Genomic DNA, 19279 nt, shown 5'->3' with positions numbered 1-19279 from the left:
ATACATTTAATACCATCAAACAGCAACATCTGCCTATCCTAAGTTCTTGGGAAGGATTTGATAGGTGGATAAAAATGCCAAATCCAGTTTAAACAACTGGCTGACTGGCCAGCCATAATAACAATGTTAACTTTGGCAAAATTTCATCATTGCAAGCAAAGTTCTCATAGCAAAGGTAGTGATAATATGCTCTGGGTCTGGATAGCTTTTTGTTGTTATTGCTGCTGTTTAATATTTTTTCAATGGTATATATTTTTGCATGAATACAGGCGAAGTCTGGAAATTTTAGCCAAAACATAGAATTCTTGAATTTGCTTCCGAAAAGGGGCCCCAAAGCCTTTTCAGCCTTTTGTGAAGCTTTACGAGAAACTAAACAACAGCACTTGGAAGAAATGCTCTTCAGCACTATCCCCTGCCATAGGACTGAGGCTGTAAAGGTAAGGAAAGATAAAATATAAAATTAAGGAGCATGTTTAGTGTTAGTGATTCCACATTGCTCTTTTATGCAATACCAGTATGATATTTTCAGTCCCCCTTGATCCTGTGTATTCAGCTTCCTAAACTTAGAAAGCTAATGTTTCGTAGAGAAGACGTTTGGCTTAGTTTTCATTATAAATAGTTTTACAAGCATTGGGAGTTTTGGATCTCATTGCATCTTCAAGCAAGCAAATTTTAGAACTGATATATTCCATTAGGACTGTACAGTGGTTTGCACACACCTCTTGCTCTGAAGCTATTTTTCTTATATTTTGAGAAGTATTTACCAGAAATTGTTTTGAAGCTCATGGTGATTGTAAGATTAAAAGTGATAGAATCGTATTTCAGCCCTCTTTATTTGTATATTGACTTAATATGAATTTATAATTAGTAGATTTAAGAAATTTCATTTTACTCTTTACTTTAGATAGTGAAAATAACACAAAGTAGGGTTACTTTTGAATTCTTCTGCAATAAATCTATATCATAGCTACTCAGCCTTATCAGGACAGATCTGACAACGAACAAAGCTAAAGTTATGTGGAAGGTACCAGCAAGTTCAGTAAAGGGCTTGTAATGTATTTTTCCAAATCCAGAATGACTTGTCTAGAATTTAGAAAATTCCATTTGAGATTTTTGAAGAGAATGAACATGAACCTTGCCTTCTCACTTTTCATTCTGCTAGAACAGGAGAGAGGGCAACAGTAGTAGTAGTAGTTACTTAATTAGTAAATACTGATTAATAATATTAATTTAGTAAGTAATAATAACACCAGCTAAAGAACAGCAGCTGTGACTTCAAATTGTTGTGAACAGATAATAATTGGACACAAGCTGAACTGGACAGTTTGGATTGAAAAAACAAGAAAACTAATGACTATTCTCTATGCATTACATCTCCATAATATTGATAGAATTGTTTCAACAGTGAGATGGGTGGCATATAAATTAGATAGATAGATAGATAGATAGATAGATAGATAGATAGATAGATAGATAGATAGATAGATAGATAGATAGATAGATAGATAGATAGATAGATAGATAGATAGAAAATATACCTGTTCTGCAGAAATGGAGGTTTACTTCAGGTGAAGTAAACTGTTGAAGAAGAAAAGTGCATTGGCTGATCATGTAAAAGACAGCCAAGAACAAGCATTGATGTAAGTTAAAAATTGGAACTTACTAAATGTATGGGAAACAAAGGTGAATATGGAAATAATATAATAAAACCATGAAGAGAATACTGACAAAGAAAAGCATTACATGGCCAATTTCTACAAGAGATTGAGGGGAAAGTGGGTAATAATAAAACCTGTGAATGGCTTACAACTGGGACATTAAAAAAAGAAAGTTAAAGCTTGATTTTGGCTGTGCAAGAGCAAACTATTCAAACTAAATAGTCAAAACCAACACCAAGTAAAGAATTGGCAGTTGTGACTTCATGTTGTGAACAGATGTAATAATAATAATGTATTACATTGATATGCTGCCTGATTCCCAGTGACTGTGGGTGGTTTGCAGTTGTTTACTTTAAACTCTTGAAAAACAACAATACAAAAAATAACATTTTTTTCTTCATATATGTGAAATATGTATTTTCTACATGTACTTGTTAGAAATGTTCTTTGAGGAACTTCTTTAATTTTTTTTTTAAAGATCCAGATTAAGACTATAAAACAGTATATATCTTTATATAAAGGTAAATCTGATCCGAGTGATCACAGAATTATAGAAGGCAATATATAAATACATTTGTGCATGCACCTGGTTGAATATGATGAAGTATAGCAGTCAAATTTGATTCAATAGGAAAACATTGATTCAAATTTGATTCAGTAGGAATCTGTACTGCGTGGTAAGTTCTGTGGGCAGAACTGTCAATAGTTTCTGATCATTGCTCATTGTGACAGGATCTTCTGATACAATTAAGTATGTCCTAGCGTACTACTTGACTGTTCAGCCGTGATAAGACTCAGTATATCTTGCGAACTGACTGGCTTTAGGAATAATTTATATCCGTGTGCATATGCACACATATTTGCACTATCATAGATTGTGGAAATTACTTCCTCTTTTGCCCCCATCTCTCATCTGAGGTTTTATTTGATGAACACAGTATGTTTGTGATAATTTCAAAGTACTTTCTGGTCTTTTTCAGCGACCTCATTGCTATGATCAAAATTTCCCATTTCCAGTGCCTGAATCCTGTGTCTCCCAGAAAAGACTATATCCGCATAATGGTAAATTTATGACAAATGTTTTTAAAATTAGTATATTAGGAAAAAAATATTTAGTATTTTGTAATCCAAATGAATTGGAAAAAAAACTGATTAGTGGGATGGGATTTCTGTTCTCTTTGGTGGATGTTTTGCTGTGGTCTTAAACAGCAAGTACTTGGGGATGTGTTTTAATTTTAGCCAATAGAAAATATAGCACAGGATGTTGCAAAACATAAGTATTTTTAATGTCAACATTGAGCATGAAGTATGTCTTTAAAAGCCCAGTGGCAATAGGACGTAGAGTTATCCAGGGAGGTTTTATTATTATTTTCATTCCAAGCCAAGAAAAATAGTTCCGCATCTTAGTCTATTCCCTTGAACAGATCTGCACCTTTGTCTGTGTGCTTAGATCTCTGTCTGAGTGGTGAGATGTGGGAGGATCTTACACAGTTTTTGCTTTATACTATATTCCCCATACTGTAAAGTTTATGTAATAGCACTAGCAGATAGCAGATATAAACTCACACACCAATGAACGTTAGGCTTTTTTTTTAATACTCTTACTTACTTTTACTATTTGGTTACATAAATTATTTTCTCTTAACTTTATAAGACAGGTATTTTTGAAATCACATATATGGCTTTGTAACCTATGCTACAGTTCTGTGTAGGAGTATGCTCAGAGACTATTGGGGTAGCTTGTAAAATCAAAGAAGCATTGCTGTGGACTGGCTCTTTGACAGCAGGAACCCCCCCTCCCATAATTTAACATCTTAAAGATATCCTAAGCGAGAGAAATGCAATACATATGTTTTGAAATCAAGGATAGGGACCTGGTAATCATGTATTATTCAGGCTTAATCCCTGAAGCATCATCTAGCTCAGGGGTCTTCAAACTTGGCACTTTTAAAACTTGTGGACTTCAACTCCCAGAATTCCTCAGCCATCATGGCTAATTGAGGAATTCTGGGAGTTGAAGTCCACAGGTCTTAAAGTTGCCAAGATTGAGGACCCCTGATCTAGCCTAATGCCATTTTCTGAATAAAAAGTTTGTCTGCAATTTCTTAGAGAGGAAAGGCATTCTTGTACTTTCTTCTTGTGGTATTAGTTTCATCTGAATAGTTTTTAAAATTCCATTTCCAGCCTGTTTCTTTCAAAAATGGTTTATTTTTTATAAATTATACAATATGAATTATTTTGTAAATTATTAAAAAAAGAGAAAATACTTTCGAGGTTGACATCACATTATTTGTGGTGCCCACACCTTTTATTTTAATACAGGTCCTGGTTGAGTTATTTTTGGAACTTCCAGACTAGGGTCTTGACTGAAGGATGTACACAAATCAATATCCCTATATAAAATTATAGCTTTTGAAGGAATAATGGAAAAACAATGAAAAACAATCCAGATTTAATGCTTGGGATTTAGCTGCATCCCACTGAGATTTTAAATTGCAAACTGTTTTATTAGCTAATAATTATATAGATTATTCATTGGATGAGTCTACTATTCATATCCCATGGCTATGACTGTAGCCTAGACATATTCACAAAAGTTAATTGGCTGCTGTTAGTCATTTTTCATTGTTAATGTGTTATAAACACAGATTTATATACTTCAGAAAATGGAAGAATATGGAGCTATTTAAAGAATGTTAAAAGTTATATATGTGTTCAGAATACCTGAGTTAGAATTGTTTAATGCTGTAGAACATCTTAAATCAAGGAAGAAAACATTGGGTCCTTATGCTGAATCCAACTACAGATCTCCTTTTCCCCCAAATCCTGATCCTTGTTGCCAGATACCTCTGTCTAATTTGCTTGCATTTCATCCTCAAGGAGGAGAAAGATAGTGATGGTGAAATACCAATTTGTCCTAATGGTTGTGCAGCGACTTTACTAATGTCTCTCAGTGAGAAGACCTCTCCCTTCCTGATATTATAATGCATACTATTTTAAAATATTACATACTCTGCACAAATTTTGTTGATGTTTCACATTTTTAATTTATACTTCATCCATGGTAACCTTACTCTCTTGATACTCATAATAGCTCAGCTAGTTTAAACAGCTATTGTTACTTAAAGGAAAAGTTGAGTTGAGATTTAGTTTTTGATGGAACTCTGATAGGATGTCAGATGGTTAAATTTGAATCACTTGGATTTCAGTGTTTCAATAAGAAAAAAGAACATTGCATTACAGTTCAGGTAATCCTTGATTTGTGACCACAATTGAGCCCCAGATTTCCATTGCTAAGCAAGTCAGTTGTTAAGTGAGTTTTTGCTCCATTTTACAGTCTTGCCATAGTTGTTAAATGAATCATTCGGCCATTAAACAAATGTGGCTTACCCCATTGATTTTGCTGGTCAGAAACTGGCTGTGAAGGTTACACCTGTTGATCACATGACCCCAGGACAATGCAACAGTCAGAAATACATGCTAGTTGCCAAGTGTCTGAATTTTTTTTGACATGGCTGTGGAGATGCAGCAACAGTTGTAAGTGTGAAAAGTGGTCATTAGTCACTTTTTCAAAGCTGTTTTAACTTTGAATGGTCGGTTGAAAGTTGAGGACTACCTGTAGAATACTATTTACTACATTCGATAGAGGTAAATGTTTAAATTAAGAAACACATATACTGTGTAGTGTTTTTTCTTAAGTATCCTCATCTTACTGTAAATCTAAAAGCATGCTGTTACACAATGGCCTGCTTTGCTGCTGATCCCTTTACATATTGGTGATTGATTTGCAGCAGAGCCCATGGAGCATTCATTAGATGACGGAGATGGCCCTCACTATCCTCAGGTGAAACCATGCACTCCAGAATTTTATCGCACTCATGTGCACTTGGTAAGTAAGCTGGACATTGAGAATTTCTTTTGTTGTTTTTTCATAAATATGCCTGGGGTGCTTTATTTGCAGGAAAGCAGTTAAATAAATAGTCTATGTGGAAAAACTGCCCTCACACAAGATGTAGCAGTTTCGTTTTTTTCATATATGATTATAAAATTTTGAGTAGCCCCATAACTTTGAAAATTCAAAGTAAAAATGGAGGGGGAGGAAGGTTAATCAGTCTGGGTTGATAGGGTCTTCTTCTCGAGCTGGGGTTTGGACTAGAAGAACTCCAAGGTCCCTTCCAACTCTGTTATTCTGTGTTTGATGAATCAAGAAGAATGTTTCTCAAACTCAGTTCCACAAACTACCATTGTTCCCAAACAACTCAAAAAGTTCTGCAAGCTGAAAAAACAATCACAAGAAGACTTGGAAGGCTGTTCGCAGATAATGGGCTTTTGAATAAGAGCATTGGGGGTTCTCCTACGTTTTCCTTCAACAAAACTTTGCAAAAGCAAATTTTCAGCAATTACTTTAACCAAGATCAAATATAAAAATAAATAGAATGTTATACTGATCCTCTTTAACAAATCTCACTCCAGACCTAAATGAGTACACAATCATATCCAAACTTGTATTTCCCCTTAAGTTAATAAAACATTGACTATTCATTTGTTTTCATGTATTAAAAATTACGGTATTCATATATTTTTTTAAAAAAATAGTTTTCTGCAATCCGGAAACATTAACTAATACTGTCCAAGAGTGTTTAAATTTTGCATTTTGACCTCTCTTTGACCTCTGGTAGGCAGTGTGGTATGTTTTCAAAGCAACTTGTGATTTTACTTTCAGTGTATAGGCCAAGAAACTGGTATATATTATCTTGTGTTCAATAGGCATACAAGTTGAAATCACGCCCGCGAGGCCTGGCTCTTATCCTTAGCAATGTGCACTTCAGCAGTGAGACTGATCTAGAGTTGCGTTCTGGAGGAAATGCGGACCATGCTGCTCTAGATAAGCTCTTCAAGCATCTTGGATACCAGGTGGTTGTACAACATGATCAGACTGCACAGGTAAGTTGAAAAATGTGATAGTTGTGACAAATGTTTGCATAAGCTACACGAAATTTATTTTCCAGAACTGGCTGTTTTTAAGATAGCATCTAGATTATATTAGAGCGAACATTTCCTCTTTGTATTCCTTTTTATATTTTAAAATTTTAATTATAAGATTGTTTTTAACTTCCATTCCTTGATTTTTTCATTATCAAAACTTTATTTCTTTATTTCCGTATAAATATATATTTGAGTCATATTAACAAAGATTTCCAGACTTAAATTTTAAAAACTGAAATTTCCTTGGAGTCTTTTGTTTGAAAATGATATAAATCATGTGCACTTTTAGAAACTATGCTCATACGTTTTCAATTTTGATCATTCCTGAATCCTTCATCTCCTAGTTATGCTATTTGGAGGTTTTAGCCTCTAATTTCCAACTTTGTTTGCATGTATGCTTCAAGAGATTGCTGATTAGGGATTATTATTATTTTTTGGCCTCAGGAAATGAAAGAACAGTTGGAATTTTTTTCAAAGCTTCCAGTTCACAGAGACTTAGATTCCTGCATAGTATCACTTCTTTCACATGGCATAGAGGGTGGAGTCTACGGAGTGGATGGGAAGCTACTTCAGGTAACTCAATCATATGCAGATTCCTTCTTTGTTTTGGAATGTGATCATGCAGGGAATCTGAGGATCAAACTGGCCATCATGGAAACAACCAAGCCTTAAACAGCTTTAACATATTATGAGATTCTGCCTTAAAGTAGAGTAGAAGATAATTCTGGTGAAGGGGGGACAAATAGAGGGGGAAAAACTGGGCAGAGTTGATACCATGTTTGCATTCTAATAAAAAAAAAGGCAGCCTTTATATTCTTTTAATCACTGTACAGTAAAATAGTAAAGTAATAAAAAATGTAAAATGATAACCGGTTTAACAATTTCCTTTTAAAACATTGTTACCTTGTCTTCTTGTTCCTTTTCCAGCTGCAGGAAATTTTCACGCTTTTTGATAATGCGAATTGTCCTAATCTTCAGAATAAGCCTAAAATGTTCTTCATCCAGGCATGTCGGGGAGGTGAGTGACTGGGGAGGGTGACCTGTGATTCACGACAGACATTTTCCTTTTTGCACGCTTGTGCTCACCTCTCCTCTTTACTTCTCTCAGGTATAAGCGGAACCCATTTCACCTCCCTGCCTTGCTGTTGCCACTTCCTCTCTCTGTAAGTGGTTCTCGCTGTGCATGGCTTTGGTCAGCAACTTGCAGACCTTGCAGTAACATGGAAAAAGAAGAAAGGAGATTTGTAATCTCCTCTTCTTGCATGTGCATGGGGGCACTTACTAACCACATTCCAATGAGATTGTGTGCTGGAACCTTTGTTCTTTCTCTCTTTGGCCTCGACTCTGGTGTTTCCTACCTGTGCTGAACTTTATCAGATTGAATAAATAGTAGCCTGAGATCATATTGTGTGAAACATTATGAATAGCTTGAAAAACTTTGCTATTTTGAGTTTACGTTTGAGTCAGATGCATAGGAGAGCAGCTGAATTTTAAATACCATTAAGATCCAGAGACATCCTAAAACATGTCTCTTCTAATCAAAGTTCCTTGAATCTAAATAAATTATAGGAATGTAAGAAAAAAAGAATATAGAATGTAAGACTGACCTTAGCCAGATTATATCATAATCAAAGGATTATAACTGATGTAAGGAGTGGGGATGATTCAGCAGATATTTCAACTGATTAAAATTTGTAAGAAATATATCAGTCCCTAAACACAAGCATACCGCCATAATCTTAAAGGATTCCCAGTGGTTTTCAAGTAAAAGTATCCAAAGTGAAGATTAAAAAATCAACATCAATAATAAGGACCAATAAAAAAACAACAGGCATCATAATTCCAAATTATTCTCTAAATGCTGTCTTATAAAAGACTTTAATTTATCCAACTTAGGGAAAGATAAAAGCAGGTATACTAATTTCCAGAAAGAGTTCCATAAAATAGGGCCATTGCTGTGAAGTAGTCTTTCTGGGCATCCACACTCATCTCATAAAAGGAGATAATCACTTTTTCCCAGAACGCCAGTTTTGGCAGGTGAAAGGATCTGGATATATCTAGATCATCTAGGCAGGAAGTTAACTTCATCTAGGCAGCTTTATTCAATTTCTCCATGAAGCCAAGTAGCATAAAGCATTGACTCCATCTTATATAAGTACATATCTAGAGCTTTATTTTTTTTTCCTTTATACCTACAGCAACATTACAGCTTCCATTATTAGTCAAAGAGTTTCTAAGGATTTGGGTTCAGCAACATCTTAAGGGCCTCAGATCCTCCCCTTTTCCTTAAAGAATATTTTCTTCTGATGAACCTTCAGACAGTATGTCTGTGGTACAGATGAACTCTGAAGTACGTTAGAAACAAGCGCCTAGAAAATTTGTTTATATGGTTCCCCAGAGGCTTGCCTTAAATCTTCGCCTTTTATAGGAAATACATTTTAGGCTTGAAAAGCGTTTTATAGGGAATAAAGGTTGGAAAGCTGACTGCACATTTTTAATAGGGGCACTTAAATGGTCCTTAAATTTAAATTTATTTTTTTAGCCAAGTTTCAGATCTTAGGAGAATACCGCTGCTGCTCATTGATGTGCAAAACCAGAATAGAGCTAGTGCTCTATTACTGTGCCAGGGCTGCAGACACCTTATTTAAGGTAATATATGCTTTTGAGGTATGTGTAAAAGACATTTTTGGTATTACAGTAGCACTTCTTGATAAAATTAACCTGTTAAGTGTATTTAATGCACACAAATGCACACATGCACACATAGTTTCGTAGTATCTATCTCTTGCATAAACATTTGAACTAATCTGTAACATAATTATTATATTTTCTTCTTTGTTGAAATTCAAGTGCTACAGATCATAACTGAATGGAGTTTGCCTCTAAAACTAGGCATAGTTCATCAGGAAAAGCAGGAATCCAGTATGTGCCTTGCACAGAACAACCACGAACTGTGCTCTGCACTACTTTGTGGTTAAGTAAATGGTATTATTTATTATGTTATTTTACTGTATTTCTGGACCACTGCATTACCATGCAACTCCTAGAGGTTGCAGTATTTCTATTAAAAATAATAAAGCCAATACATAAAATGACAGTGAATACTAAATTCTCTGTAGTGTTTGTTAACAGCAGCAAGCTGTGAATTAAAAGCCATATGAAACAGTTCAGTCTTCTGATAATTCCAATCAGTATACTATGCTTTGTGGATAAAATATGTTATTAAAGAGAATCCTGCACTTACTTATAGCACGTAGGCAAGTAGAACCTTCATTTGTTTCTTTGGCCTAATTTTAATTTAATTTAGTTTTTTAATTTGCATTTGTCCAATTTAAAATTGACTAAGAACTGTTTTAATCTGGTATCCCTTTTTACATCCATCTGTGCTATGTTTTTCAGTGAATAATAAACTGGTTCAAGAAATTTAGCTAGGACAACTTGAGTAAATAAATTCAGGGTTAATCTTTTGACTTAGTTGGAAATGAATGTACAGGAAGATAGCTCAAACCAAACCCTAATCTACTTAATGGCTTGAACTTGTAACAAAAGACAGGAAAGTAGACTCGCATGGTGTGTTAGACCATAAACCATGACTCAAGAAACCTCAGTAATTAGGTTAACATCTTGTGCTAAGCTAGAATCTGCCAATGCTTCATGCTATAGCATAAAGTTTCTTCAGTTAGGGTTAAAGTTAGGGTTAGGGCTAAGGTTGAAATGGAAGGCCTTAGAAGAAGCACATTCGGGACCTGTGTCCCTTTCTTTCTGACACTCATTGTGGAATTGTGGAGCTGTAAAACTTCTAGAACTATGAAAGGAAAAATACCAATGAATGTAGAGAGCTGCTTGGGAACCTCAGGAAGTAGAAAAATCCTTTCCTTTGCCTGACAGGGGACTATAAGTCTTCCCCAAATGTGTTTGGTACTGGTATCTTTCTGCTGAGTTTTTCTACTTTATCTTCAGCGGATTGATCAGAGAGACAAATTTTTGGTAAGCTAGCACCAGCTTTCATAATTGGAGCTTCTTTCTTACCTATATACATCTTTATTTATTACTAAGGAGTTTTAATGCATGGCTAACAGTTTATTTGCTGATGTACCAAAGGGGAAAAAAATCAATATTTTTTTTACAACCTAGCTTGTAGATTCTAGTTTCACACGTGAATTCATCTCCAAGAAATTAAATGCTTGACTTAAAAGCTGTGCTAGCTGGTCTGTTTAGCTTTGTGTTGCTAAAGCTATAAAATAAAGAACGACCTGTAAGAGCTTCATTACGCAAACCTGATATTTGATGCTTATTTTGATTACCATATTGCTACATTGTCTAAATGCATGGAGGCTTCTTGTTTGTTCTACTTTGACCCAATCTTCCATAGCGTACTGCTGCAGCTTCAGTATTGCATCTCCCACTGCGAGGCGTTCATCTGTCCACTAGCTGCTGTTTCCTTCCCAGTAGGTGTGGACTGTCTCCTGCTGTTTAGTAACCTTGCAGCTGGAATGGAGTGGTTATGTCTATTCTACAGTCTTTCTGGCAGTAAATACTGAATGCTTGGATTTATTTCATTTTAACACGGAAGGGAAAAGAAGGAATGTTAATTTAGTTAGGAATAGCAAGGGTCAGCAACAGCTCCTTGCTTTCTCTAGAGCAGGGGTGTCAAACTGCTGGCCCACGGGCCGGACGTGTCATATGGAAGCCGCGCCCACCCCATTGCCGGCAATGGCAAAACCGGCCCGATATGTTGCGCAATGTCATGTGATGTTGCGAGTTTGACATGCCTGCTCTAGAGGCATCTTATGATTTCACCATTATTATGAACTGGTTTCAAACAGGTTATGTTAAATATAAATAGCAGAGGGTAAGTATGCACTTTAATAACAATAGTGTGCATAAAGCAGTTTCAAAGCACTTGGCATTGTGAGTCTAGCTGCATGTATAACTTTATTAATACCTAGCATGTAATAAGAACAATGAGCGAGAAAAAAGACAAGATAAAATGGAAATAAATAATGATAAAATTAGCTTTGAAAATAACCTAATAGTCTAATAACCATTTTGGGGTGGGCGGGGGTGGGAGGAAAAGCTTATACTATTAGTAAAACTAACAATTTTCTGGACTGAATAGAAAAGGAACAGGAACAGGATTAGCTGAAATTGGATTTGCAGAAAGAATAATTAAAAGAAAGGAAATATAAAGATATACAGAATATAAGCTTCTTTCTCTCTCCATCAAAGATCTTTAAAATATGGTTACTTAGTTAAGAAACCACTTGTGTGGAGCACAGAATATGAGAAAGATTTAATATTTGAAACCTGGTGAAAGCTGTGGTTATAAATCAGCTATTCCCGACCTTCATTTTTCTCTCGTTGATATATTTTCCATAAATAGAAAAAGAAAGGTTTTTTTTAAATCCTGCCTCCATTTTTGGAGCCCTCGAAAGCCTATCATTTCATTTTCCAGGAATGCCTATGGTATCTTTAAAGCATACCATAAATTAATTATTAAAAACTACTAAAGCAATATTTAAAAGGAATGCTTAAACTACAGGTTGTTAGATGAGTATTAAGGGAGATAATGGCATTTATGATGATGCATATAGATATCTAGTTACATCTACTCTTGAAAATCAGGTGATTGAAGTGCTCTGGATTGTTTTAAGTATTTGCATACAAACTCAAAACAATTCTCAGCTTGCATGGTGCAAAACTAAATCTGAGCAATATTGAAAACTTATTTTCAATTCCAGTTGTATTCTTAGCTTGTTTGTAAAAAGCCTGCATGTAGGGCTTCATTCTTTATCCAGTGCCGTATTGATTGGAAAATTTTCCCTTCATATATTCTTTTTTTAAAAAAAAATACATATAGAGGGTTTCCCACAGCTGAAGATTCCTAAGGCTATCTTGGAAATAGCAACCACAAAGATTGTATTAGAGACATTGGTGACCTTTCCTTAACTGTTGGAAATTGGATACAATAAGTGTGGAGGGAGGTTGGCAGAAATTTATTGGTGATTTTAAGGTAGTCTATAGGCTCTACATGTAGTCCATGCAATATTAGGAATCTATATGGTGCCTTCAGAATTCTCCGTTATTACAACCTGATCTATGATGACTCTTTCTGACAATACAATCGAATGTTTAAGTCTAGCATCAAGTGAAAGCTTTAAAAATTACAGAACCAGCTGCAAAATTAGTAGCTAACTGGTGTGTGTAAACTGAACAAACAATGGCTAGAGAAGTGCCCACAGGACCACTCACCGCCTCCAGGGCCCGCTGCAGATCGCCCAGGCAGCCCAGCAGCGCTATGGGGACCACACCCTCTGCTCACGCCCTGCAGCATCAACTGCATGATGAAGTGTGAGGGCAGAGTCTTGTCTACGCTGCCTGGCTGCCATGTCCTTGGCTGCACTGCTCCGTGTGGGCCATGCTCGGGGGCAACTCTCCTTCAGGGGGGCTGCTGGAGAGGAGGGGGTCGCGGGGGGAGGTAAGGCTGGGGAAACTGCACGTGTGCCCACAGAGAGAGCTCCGAGTGCCACCTCTGGCACCCGTGCCATAAGTTCGCCACCACTGGGCTAGAGGTTTGAGAAATAATAGCATAACAACTATAAAATGACTGTGAATTCCAGTCAGTAAGATTTCACGTTCACATCAGAAAATAATGCTGAATTAAGCATTAAGATAATTGTAGTTTTTGTATAGTAAGATGATACTGAAAAAGTTTACATTACAGACTGCAAAACTAAATACAAAAAGTTGGAGTAAAAATACAGATATAGCAGTACTATTAATCGGTTATTGCCAAATCTTACTGCTGGTGCAGAATGTAACATCATAGGATACGGAGGAGACATTCTCAGAATGTAATCAAGAAATATAAAATTGATCTGTATGGCCTGGCAATTTAGAGAATAAAGAAAGAATATCAATACTGCCAACACCATTGAGTGAGCAGTAGAGAAGGTTATGCCTGATAATTTCAACTTGTCCGTCATCACAAGGTCACAGTTGTTCTGGGAAAGATATCTTCCGAGCTCAGTTGAAGAAAAAGTATTATACTTAGCCAAAATAAAAGCTCTTCTATGAGAAAAAAACTTCTAGTTAAGTACTGGGTTTTACTGTGCCCTTTAGGCTTTCATGATTTTTTTTTTAAAAAGTGATGTATTTAAATCAGATTGGCACCCAGTGTCCATTGTATACAGCCTATCAGTGGTTTTGACTTGCTCATAGCCTAAGGCAGGGGTCCCCAACCCCCAGGCTGCGAGCCACTACTGGGCCATGGCCTGTTTGGAATCGGGCTGCGCGAGTGGCTGGCCAGTGCATGCGCGCAACTCGAATTGCATGAGTGGCAGGCCAGCAGGTGTACAGGTGCACTAGCCCGCCGCTTGCGCAGGACAGTTGCTCTCTCCCCCTCCCCCGCTGGGCTGCCAAGCCATAAAGGTTGGGGACCACTGACCTAGGAAAAGTAAGTGGCAAAGGAAGAGCCTGAGTAGTGTTGGCTTCTTCAGTAAAGTTGCTTTAGATTAGGGTTCATCTCCCAGCATTAAACTGGATAAGGTCCACAAGGGCAGTGTTGGAAAATGAGCTCAGCTGATCACCACAAATGTGAGGTCCTTGGTGCTCTCTGAACTTGGTTCATTACCAAATTAGATAACATCATCAATGCTACAAAGGAGAGTGGAGTTTGCTTTCATTTCATATACCAGTGGCTTGCCCTGTCAGTGTTGGTGAGAGGGGTCTTGGTAGTTCCTTGATCAGGCAGTTGTTTACTGTTAACTTGTTTTTCTGTACTGATAGTTCCTTGATTGGTGTACTGACTGGGGTACCAACACCGACAAACAAGCTAGCAATAAACAACAGCCTAATCAGGGAACCACCAGGATCATTCCCCCAGCACTGACCGGGCAAGCCACTAGTGAGAGCAAACCCCTACTCTTCTAGCACTGATGATGTTACCTAGTTTGGTAATGAAATGTCTGCAAGAAATCCACCAAGCTCAGAGAGCACCAAGGACCTCACAGTTCAACTCTGAGTTACAAATATACTCTTCTGTTGTTCTCTATAAATTGTACCAACTTTAGCTAATTGGACCTACAATACCCTTTTTTGCTTAAAAATATACATTTCACACACAAAACATTTTTTTTTGCTTGTTTTGGGCAAAATAGTTTCCAGGAGCATTCTGGATGCCTGAGTTTGGGAGACTATCCCCAGATATTTAGAATAAGAGACCGGCTCAATTATAGTCCTGTTTATATACTATGTTTCCTGGCAAAATGTTTGGTTTGAGGGTTTTTAATAGTTTATTTTCAGTTATTATATTGAGCTAGGGTTACTAAGACACAGCTAAGTCCCATCGGGGTTCTAGAAAGGATTCTTCTATCTATGTAGAGCAGAAAAAGACCTATGCAGGAGGAATGGGACAAGTACGCACCCTTGTTTAACATCCTTGTGAGTTAGAACAGCACTTGATAAATGGCTTTAAGGGTTGCATCTGACTTTCAGGAATCTGCTATTGTGAAGAGCATGACTAAGAAACAACAAGTATTAATTAACTGGAGAGGCTTTTGGTTTTTCCCAGAGTTTAATTTGTCATGGAGTCAAAGCAGGACTTAAGTCATGAGAAAATTCATACAGCAAACCCTGAAGTGTGTAGAGTACCTCTTGATTAGATGTCGCAAGCACTGTTCAGTCATGGATTGATCACTCCCTAAAGCCAGCCTGTCTCTCCAGTAGATGGCTTTCCTTTTCTAGCTGATCTCCTAACTTCTACTAAAAGCTTGACAGAAAATATCCCAAGTAAACTAAAGGTCTGCAATTTACCAATTATGTCTCTTCCTTAACTTTTGACATGGGTGTTGCATATACTTTTAATTTTACCTTCATCATGTATCTGCGCTTGTGAATGCTGTATAAGGTATTAATAAGAGAATTGTTCTAAGAAAAATTGGTTTGTATCACATCGCAATAGCAATAGCACTTACACTTAGACTTATATACCGCTTCACAGTGCTTTACAGCACTCTCTGGGCAGTTTACAATGACAGCATATTGCCCCCAACAATCTGGCTCCTCAGTTTATCGATCTCTGAAGGATGGAAGGATGAGTCAATCTTGATCCCCTTCAGGATCAAACTGCAGGCTGCGGACAGAGTTTGTTTTCAATACTGCATTCTAACCACTGAGACACCAGGACTCCTGGTGAATACACATATATCAATGTCTGTATCTAAGGGTAAATTGAAGATGAAATGAGTATGCCTGTCATTTAGCAAAGATATATAACAGCTACGTGGAATTGATCTGCCTTTTTCCTGTTGTTAGATGAGACGGACCGTGGAGTGGATCAGATAGATGGGAATGACCGGGCCAATTCTCCTGGTTGTGAAGAGAGCGATGCCAACAAGAAGGAAAATCCTAAGTTACGCCTCCCTACCTGCTCTGATATGATCTGTGGATATGCCTGCCTGAAAGGTATTTTGAATAATACAAGGGCTGTCATATTATTACACTATTTATCCTGTCATGCAGCTAAGGCATTTCTATTTCTTTCTCCTTTAATTGGCTTTGGGGTTTTTTTTATAGGTACAGCTGCTATGAGAAATACCAAACGTGGATCATGGTATATAGAAGCTCTCACTTCTGTGTTTGCTGAGGATGCCAGAAACGTGCATGTGGCTGACATGCTGGTCAAGGTGGGCAGGGATACTGTGCTTTTGTTTCTTTTTATGTTTTGTCTAAATTTAAAGTAGCTTCTCTGTATTAGGGATATGCAGAAAAAAAAACCCCAGCTAGTCTCTGATAGTCTATGCTTGAATCAAAACACTTGAGTTCCAGATAGCAGTATGAGGAGGGGGATGGTCGGTAGGGAAGGAAGGAAGGCATTGAGAAGAGAGTATGGAGTGGGAAATGCTGGTTGGATGAACACTGCCAATGTCCATAGCTTTAAAGGTAGCATATCCAAGTGATCTGCCTTTCTGCCCTCTGTCTTCTCGGGGCTTTTCTTCCCTTATCTCTTCTTATATTGCTCTTATATTGTCAAGGATGCCAATCATGGTAACTAAGGGAAGTATGGAAAGGAAAGTCCTGGGAAGGTAGGGTGAGTATGTTGGTTGAGTGGCTCCCTCCCCTGAGCTAGCCATAATTGTTGCTGATGTCCTTGACTTCAGGAGCAAGATAAGAGACAGAGCAAAAGAGGGTGCTGGAGAGATAAGTCTGTCAAAGCACAGACCGTGCAGAGGAGGAGGGAGAAGGCGCACCATCCTTAACTGTATTCAGCCACTGAGACCCCACTGGATTTTTTCTTAGCCAAAACCAATCAGTTTGGCCAAACTGCAGCCCACCCAAAATGGGCCAGCATAACTTCTGAGACACAATGTTATGGGTGTGAAACAAAGTACTTTTTTTTTCTCTCTTTTTTTTGTAGCTATCTACATTTTTAGATAATCTTTTGTTATTTTCTGCCTTACAGGTGAACAGATTGATCAAACACCGTGAAGGCCATGCCCCTGGCACAGAGTTTCATCGTTGTAAGGAGATGTCAGAGTATTGTAGCACTCTCTGCCAAGACCTTTACCTATTTCCAGGGATAGTTTCTGAGAATTAACTCTGTTGTTCTTTTGGCAATGATTTTTTTTCCTGTTCCTGTTCAGCATTCATGAAATACTCCTACGGTTGCCTCTAGATGTTTATGATCTACAGTATCTTCCTTCATGAATGACAGTGAAAATTTGACTGATGAGCTATGGCATATGCTATTTGCTTTATTTCTGTTTTTTTTAAAAAACATGAGATATCCTAAGCTATAATCTTTAAGTAAATAATGCCTGGCCATGCCAAATTTCTTACGCTGTGTGCAGAGTTTGCTAATATTACTCTTTGGAGTAGGATTTGGCCATTGTTCTGGGGGTTTTCTCCCCATGTGCCAAAAACAAATTGATGGGGAGCACTTTAATGATTTTATGTAAGTGTTTGTAGAAAATGTGAGTTTGAAATTTCGTGTAATTATTTTTATAAAGAAAAAGATATAAAACATTTTTTAAAAGCTAAACGTTGAATTATTTTTTAATTTGAATTGATGTATGGTTGCCCATAGCAGTAGGCTTGAAAGGGAGCCCTAACTCTAAAAATAGAGGCTGTGCAGACTATGAAGGCCAAGTTAGAACGGTAGGCCAGTGCTAATAATGTTGCTTTATATGTAGAGATATTCAAGCAGTCACTAAGCCACTAGTTTTTGTTATAAAACTTTTATTATACGCTTGCTGGTTAACTATACTTTCTACAGTGGAATTTGATCATTCTTGCAGAAAATTGAGAGCAGGACTTGGAAATAATCTCAGCGATTTTTCATTCTCCAAGATACTTCTGGTTACATAAAATTATATTTCTAAGTTGTAATAGCTTTAGCTTATGATTTCAAATGTTCATAATACTACCTGTTTATCTGATACTGATTTGAAGTAATACTTAAGATTTCACTAGACAACATAAGTACTGTACGCTGCCATGGATTAACCTACCTTTATCCTGTTCTGATTGCCTATGTTCTTTCTATCTTGTCCTGAAGTTTGTTGTGGGGAGGAAAGGGTTAAATACGTATTCAGTGTTTCCTGGAGTCCTGATAACTACCTGCTCCCTTCAGTGAATAGCATTATTTTGAGTGAAAGCCTTCTGTTTATTATTGTGCTTATTATTTTTTATAGTGTTTTAAAAATTGTTTTGAAACAGTTTATCATTTAACATAAACTGGAAGTGCTTTTAATGTAGAATAGGAAATATTTTGCTCTTCTGCTTGTAAGGATGCCTGGACAGGCACAGGATAGAAAGTAGAGAGGAAGAACCCATCATTTTTCAGAATCTAGTTCTGCTTACTGTAAATGGCCCCTTGGGTGGGACCTATCGTGTCTTTGACTTTCCAGTGGTCTTTGGAAATAAAGGACAGTTTTCTTGATATGTGTGAATATACTCTTTAGTAACCTAACAATCCAGGCACTCAGTAGCTCCAGTAATTAGATTGGTAGCTCCTGGATCTGCTGCTGTGCTTGAGAAATAGCTCTCTTTCCTGTATTTAACTTGAAACCTTTGAAAGTACTTTTGAAATATTTTGTGCTCTTTTAAAGAAAAACTTATTTTTGTATTTTTTAAAAAAAACATGTTTCTGCAACCAAAGTGACAAGTTTTCAAATCACTGCCTATACATTGTATATGAATTGCTTTCATATATGCCAAAATAAAAAGTAATCTCGTTTTCCTACTTCTGGGTCTGTTTTTTTCCCTCTTTCACTTGTGAGAATTATATCTAGACTTTTCCTGCAAACCTGTCGCGCCATATTCTTGAAGCTACTGTTAAACAAAGATAGAATAAGAAAAGGTTAATGCTGTAATTTAAAAAAGATCAGCATTGAGAATTTAAGTTCTGCACATTTAATGTATTTGGAAGTATTCCTGATAGGCATCCTTGAAATTAAATCAGGAAGAATTCTCTTAGTCATATTCTTACCTTAAAGCTGGAGAGAAGCATGGGGCTTTTTGGCTGGACAACTCTGACTAGAAAGCTATGAATAAGAAAGAGCTTACGATCCAATGTGGTATCTTTTTTTTCTCTTTCAACTGTCCAGAATCTCGAAGTTCTTTAAAATAAATCA

The 19279-nt window shown here is 36.8% G+C and overlaps 1 protein-coding gene across 1 annotated transcript in view; it reads left to right on the top strand.

Annotated features, from left to right (window-relative positions):
* The window catches only part of CASP2 (caspase 2), a 24315-nt gene extending 5443 nt beyond the window's left edge, over positions 1-18872 (top strand). Inside the window, exons 3-11 of the mRNA XM_029284652.1 lie at positions 270-437; positions 2639-2720; positions 5450-5547; positions 6426-6602; positions 7089-7217; positions 7572-7662; positions 15960-16109; positions 16221-16330; positions 17107-18872. Of these exons, the coding sequence (XP_029140485.1) occupies positions 270-437; positions 2639-2720; positions 5450-5547; positions 6426-6602; positions 7089-7217; positions 7572-7662; positions 15960-16109; positions 16221-16330; positions 17107-17241 (1140 nt within the window). The 3' untranslated portion in view covers positions 17242-18872. The remainder of the gene's footprint in view (positions 1-269; positions 438-2638; positions 2721-5449; positions 5548-6425; positions 6603-7088; positions 7218-7571; positions 7663-15959; positions 16110-16220; positions 16331-17106) is intronic.
* Positions 18873-19279: the final 407 nt, after the last annotated feature.

The sequence above is a fragment of the Protobothrops mucrosquamatus genome, unplaced genomic scaffold, assembly GCF_001527695.2.
Source record: "Protobothrops mucrosquamatus isolate PMUCROS unplaced genomic scaffold, P.Mucros_1.0 scaffold791, whole genome shotgun sequence".
Lineage (NCBI taxonomy): Eukaryota > Metazoa > Chordata > Lepidosauria > Squamata > Viperidae > Protobothrops > Protobothrops mucrosquamatus.
Note: the sequence above shows the minus strand (reverse complement) of the source record. Positions and strands in the feature narration are given on the sequence as shown.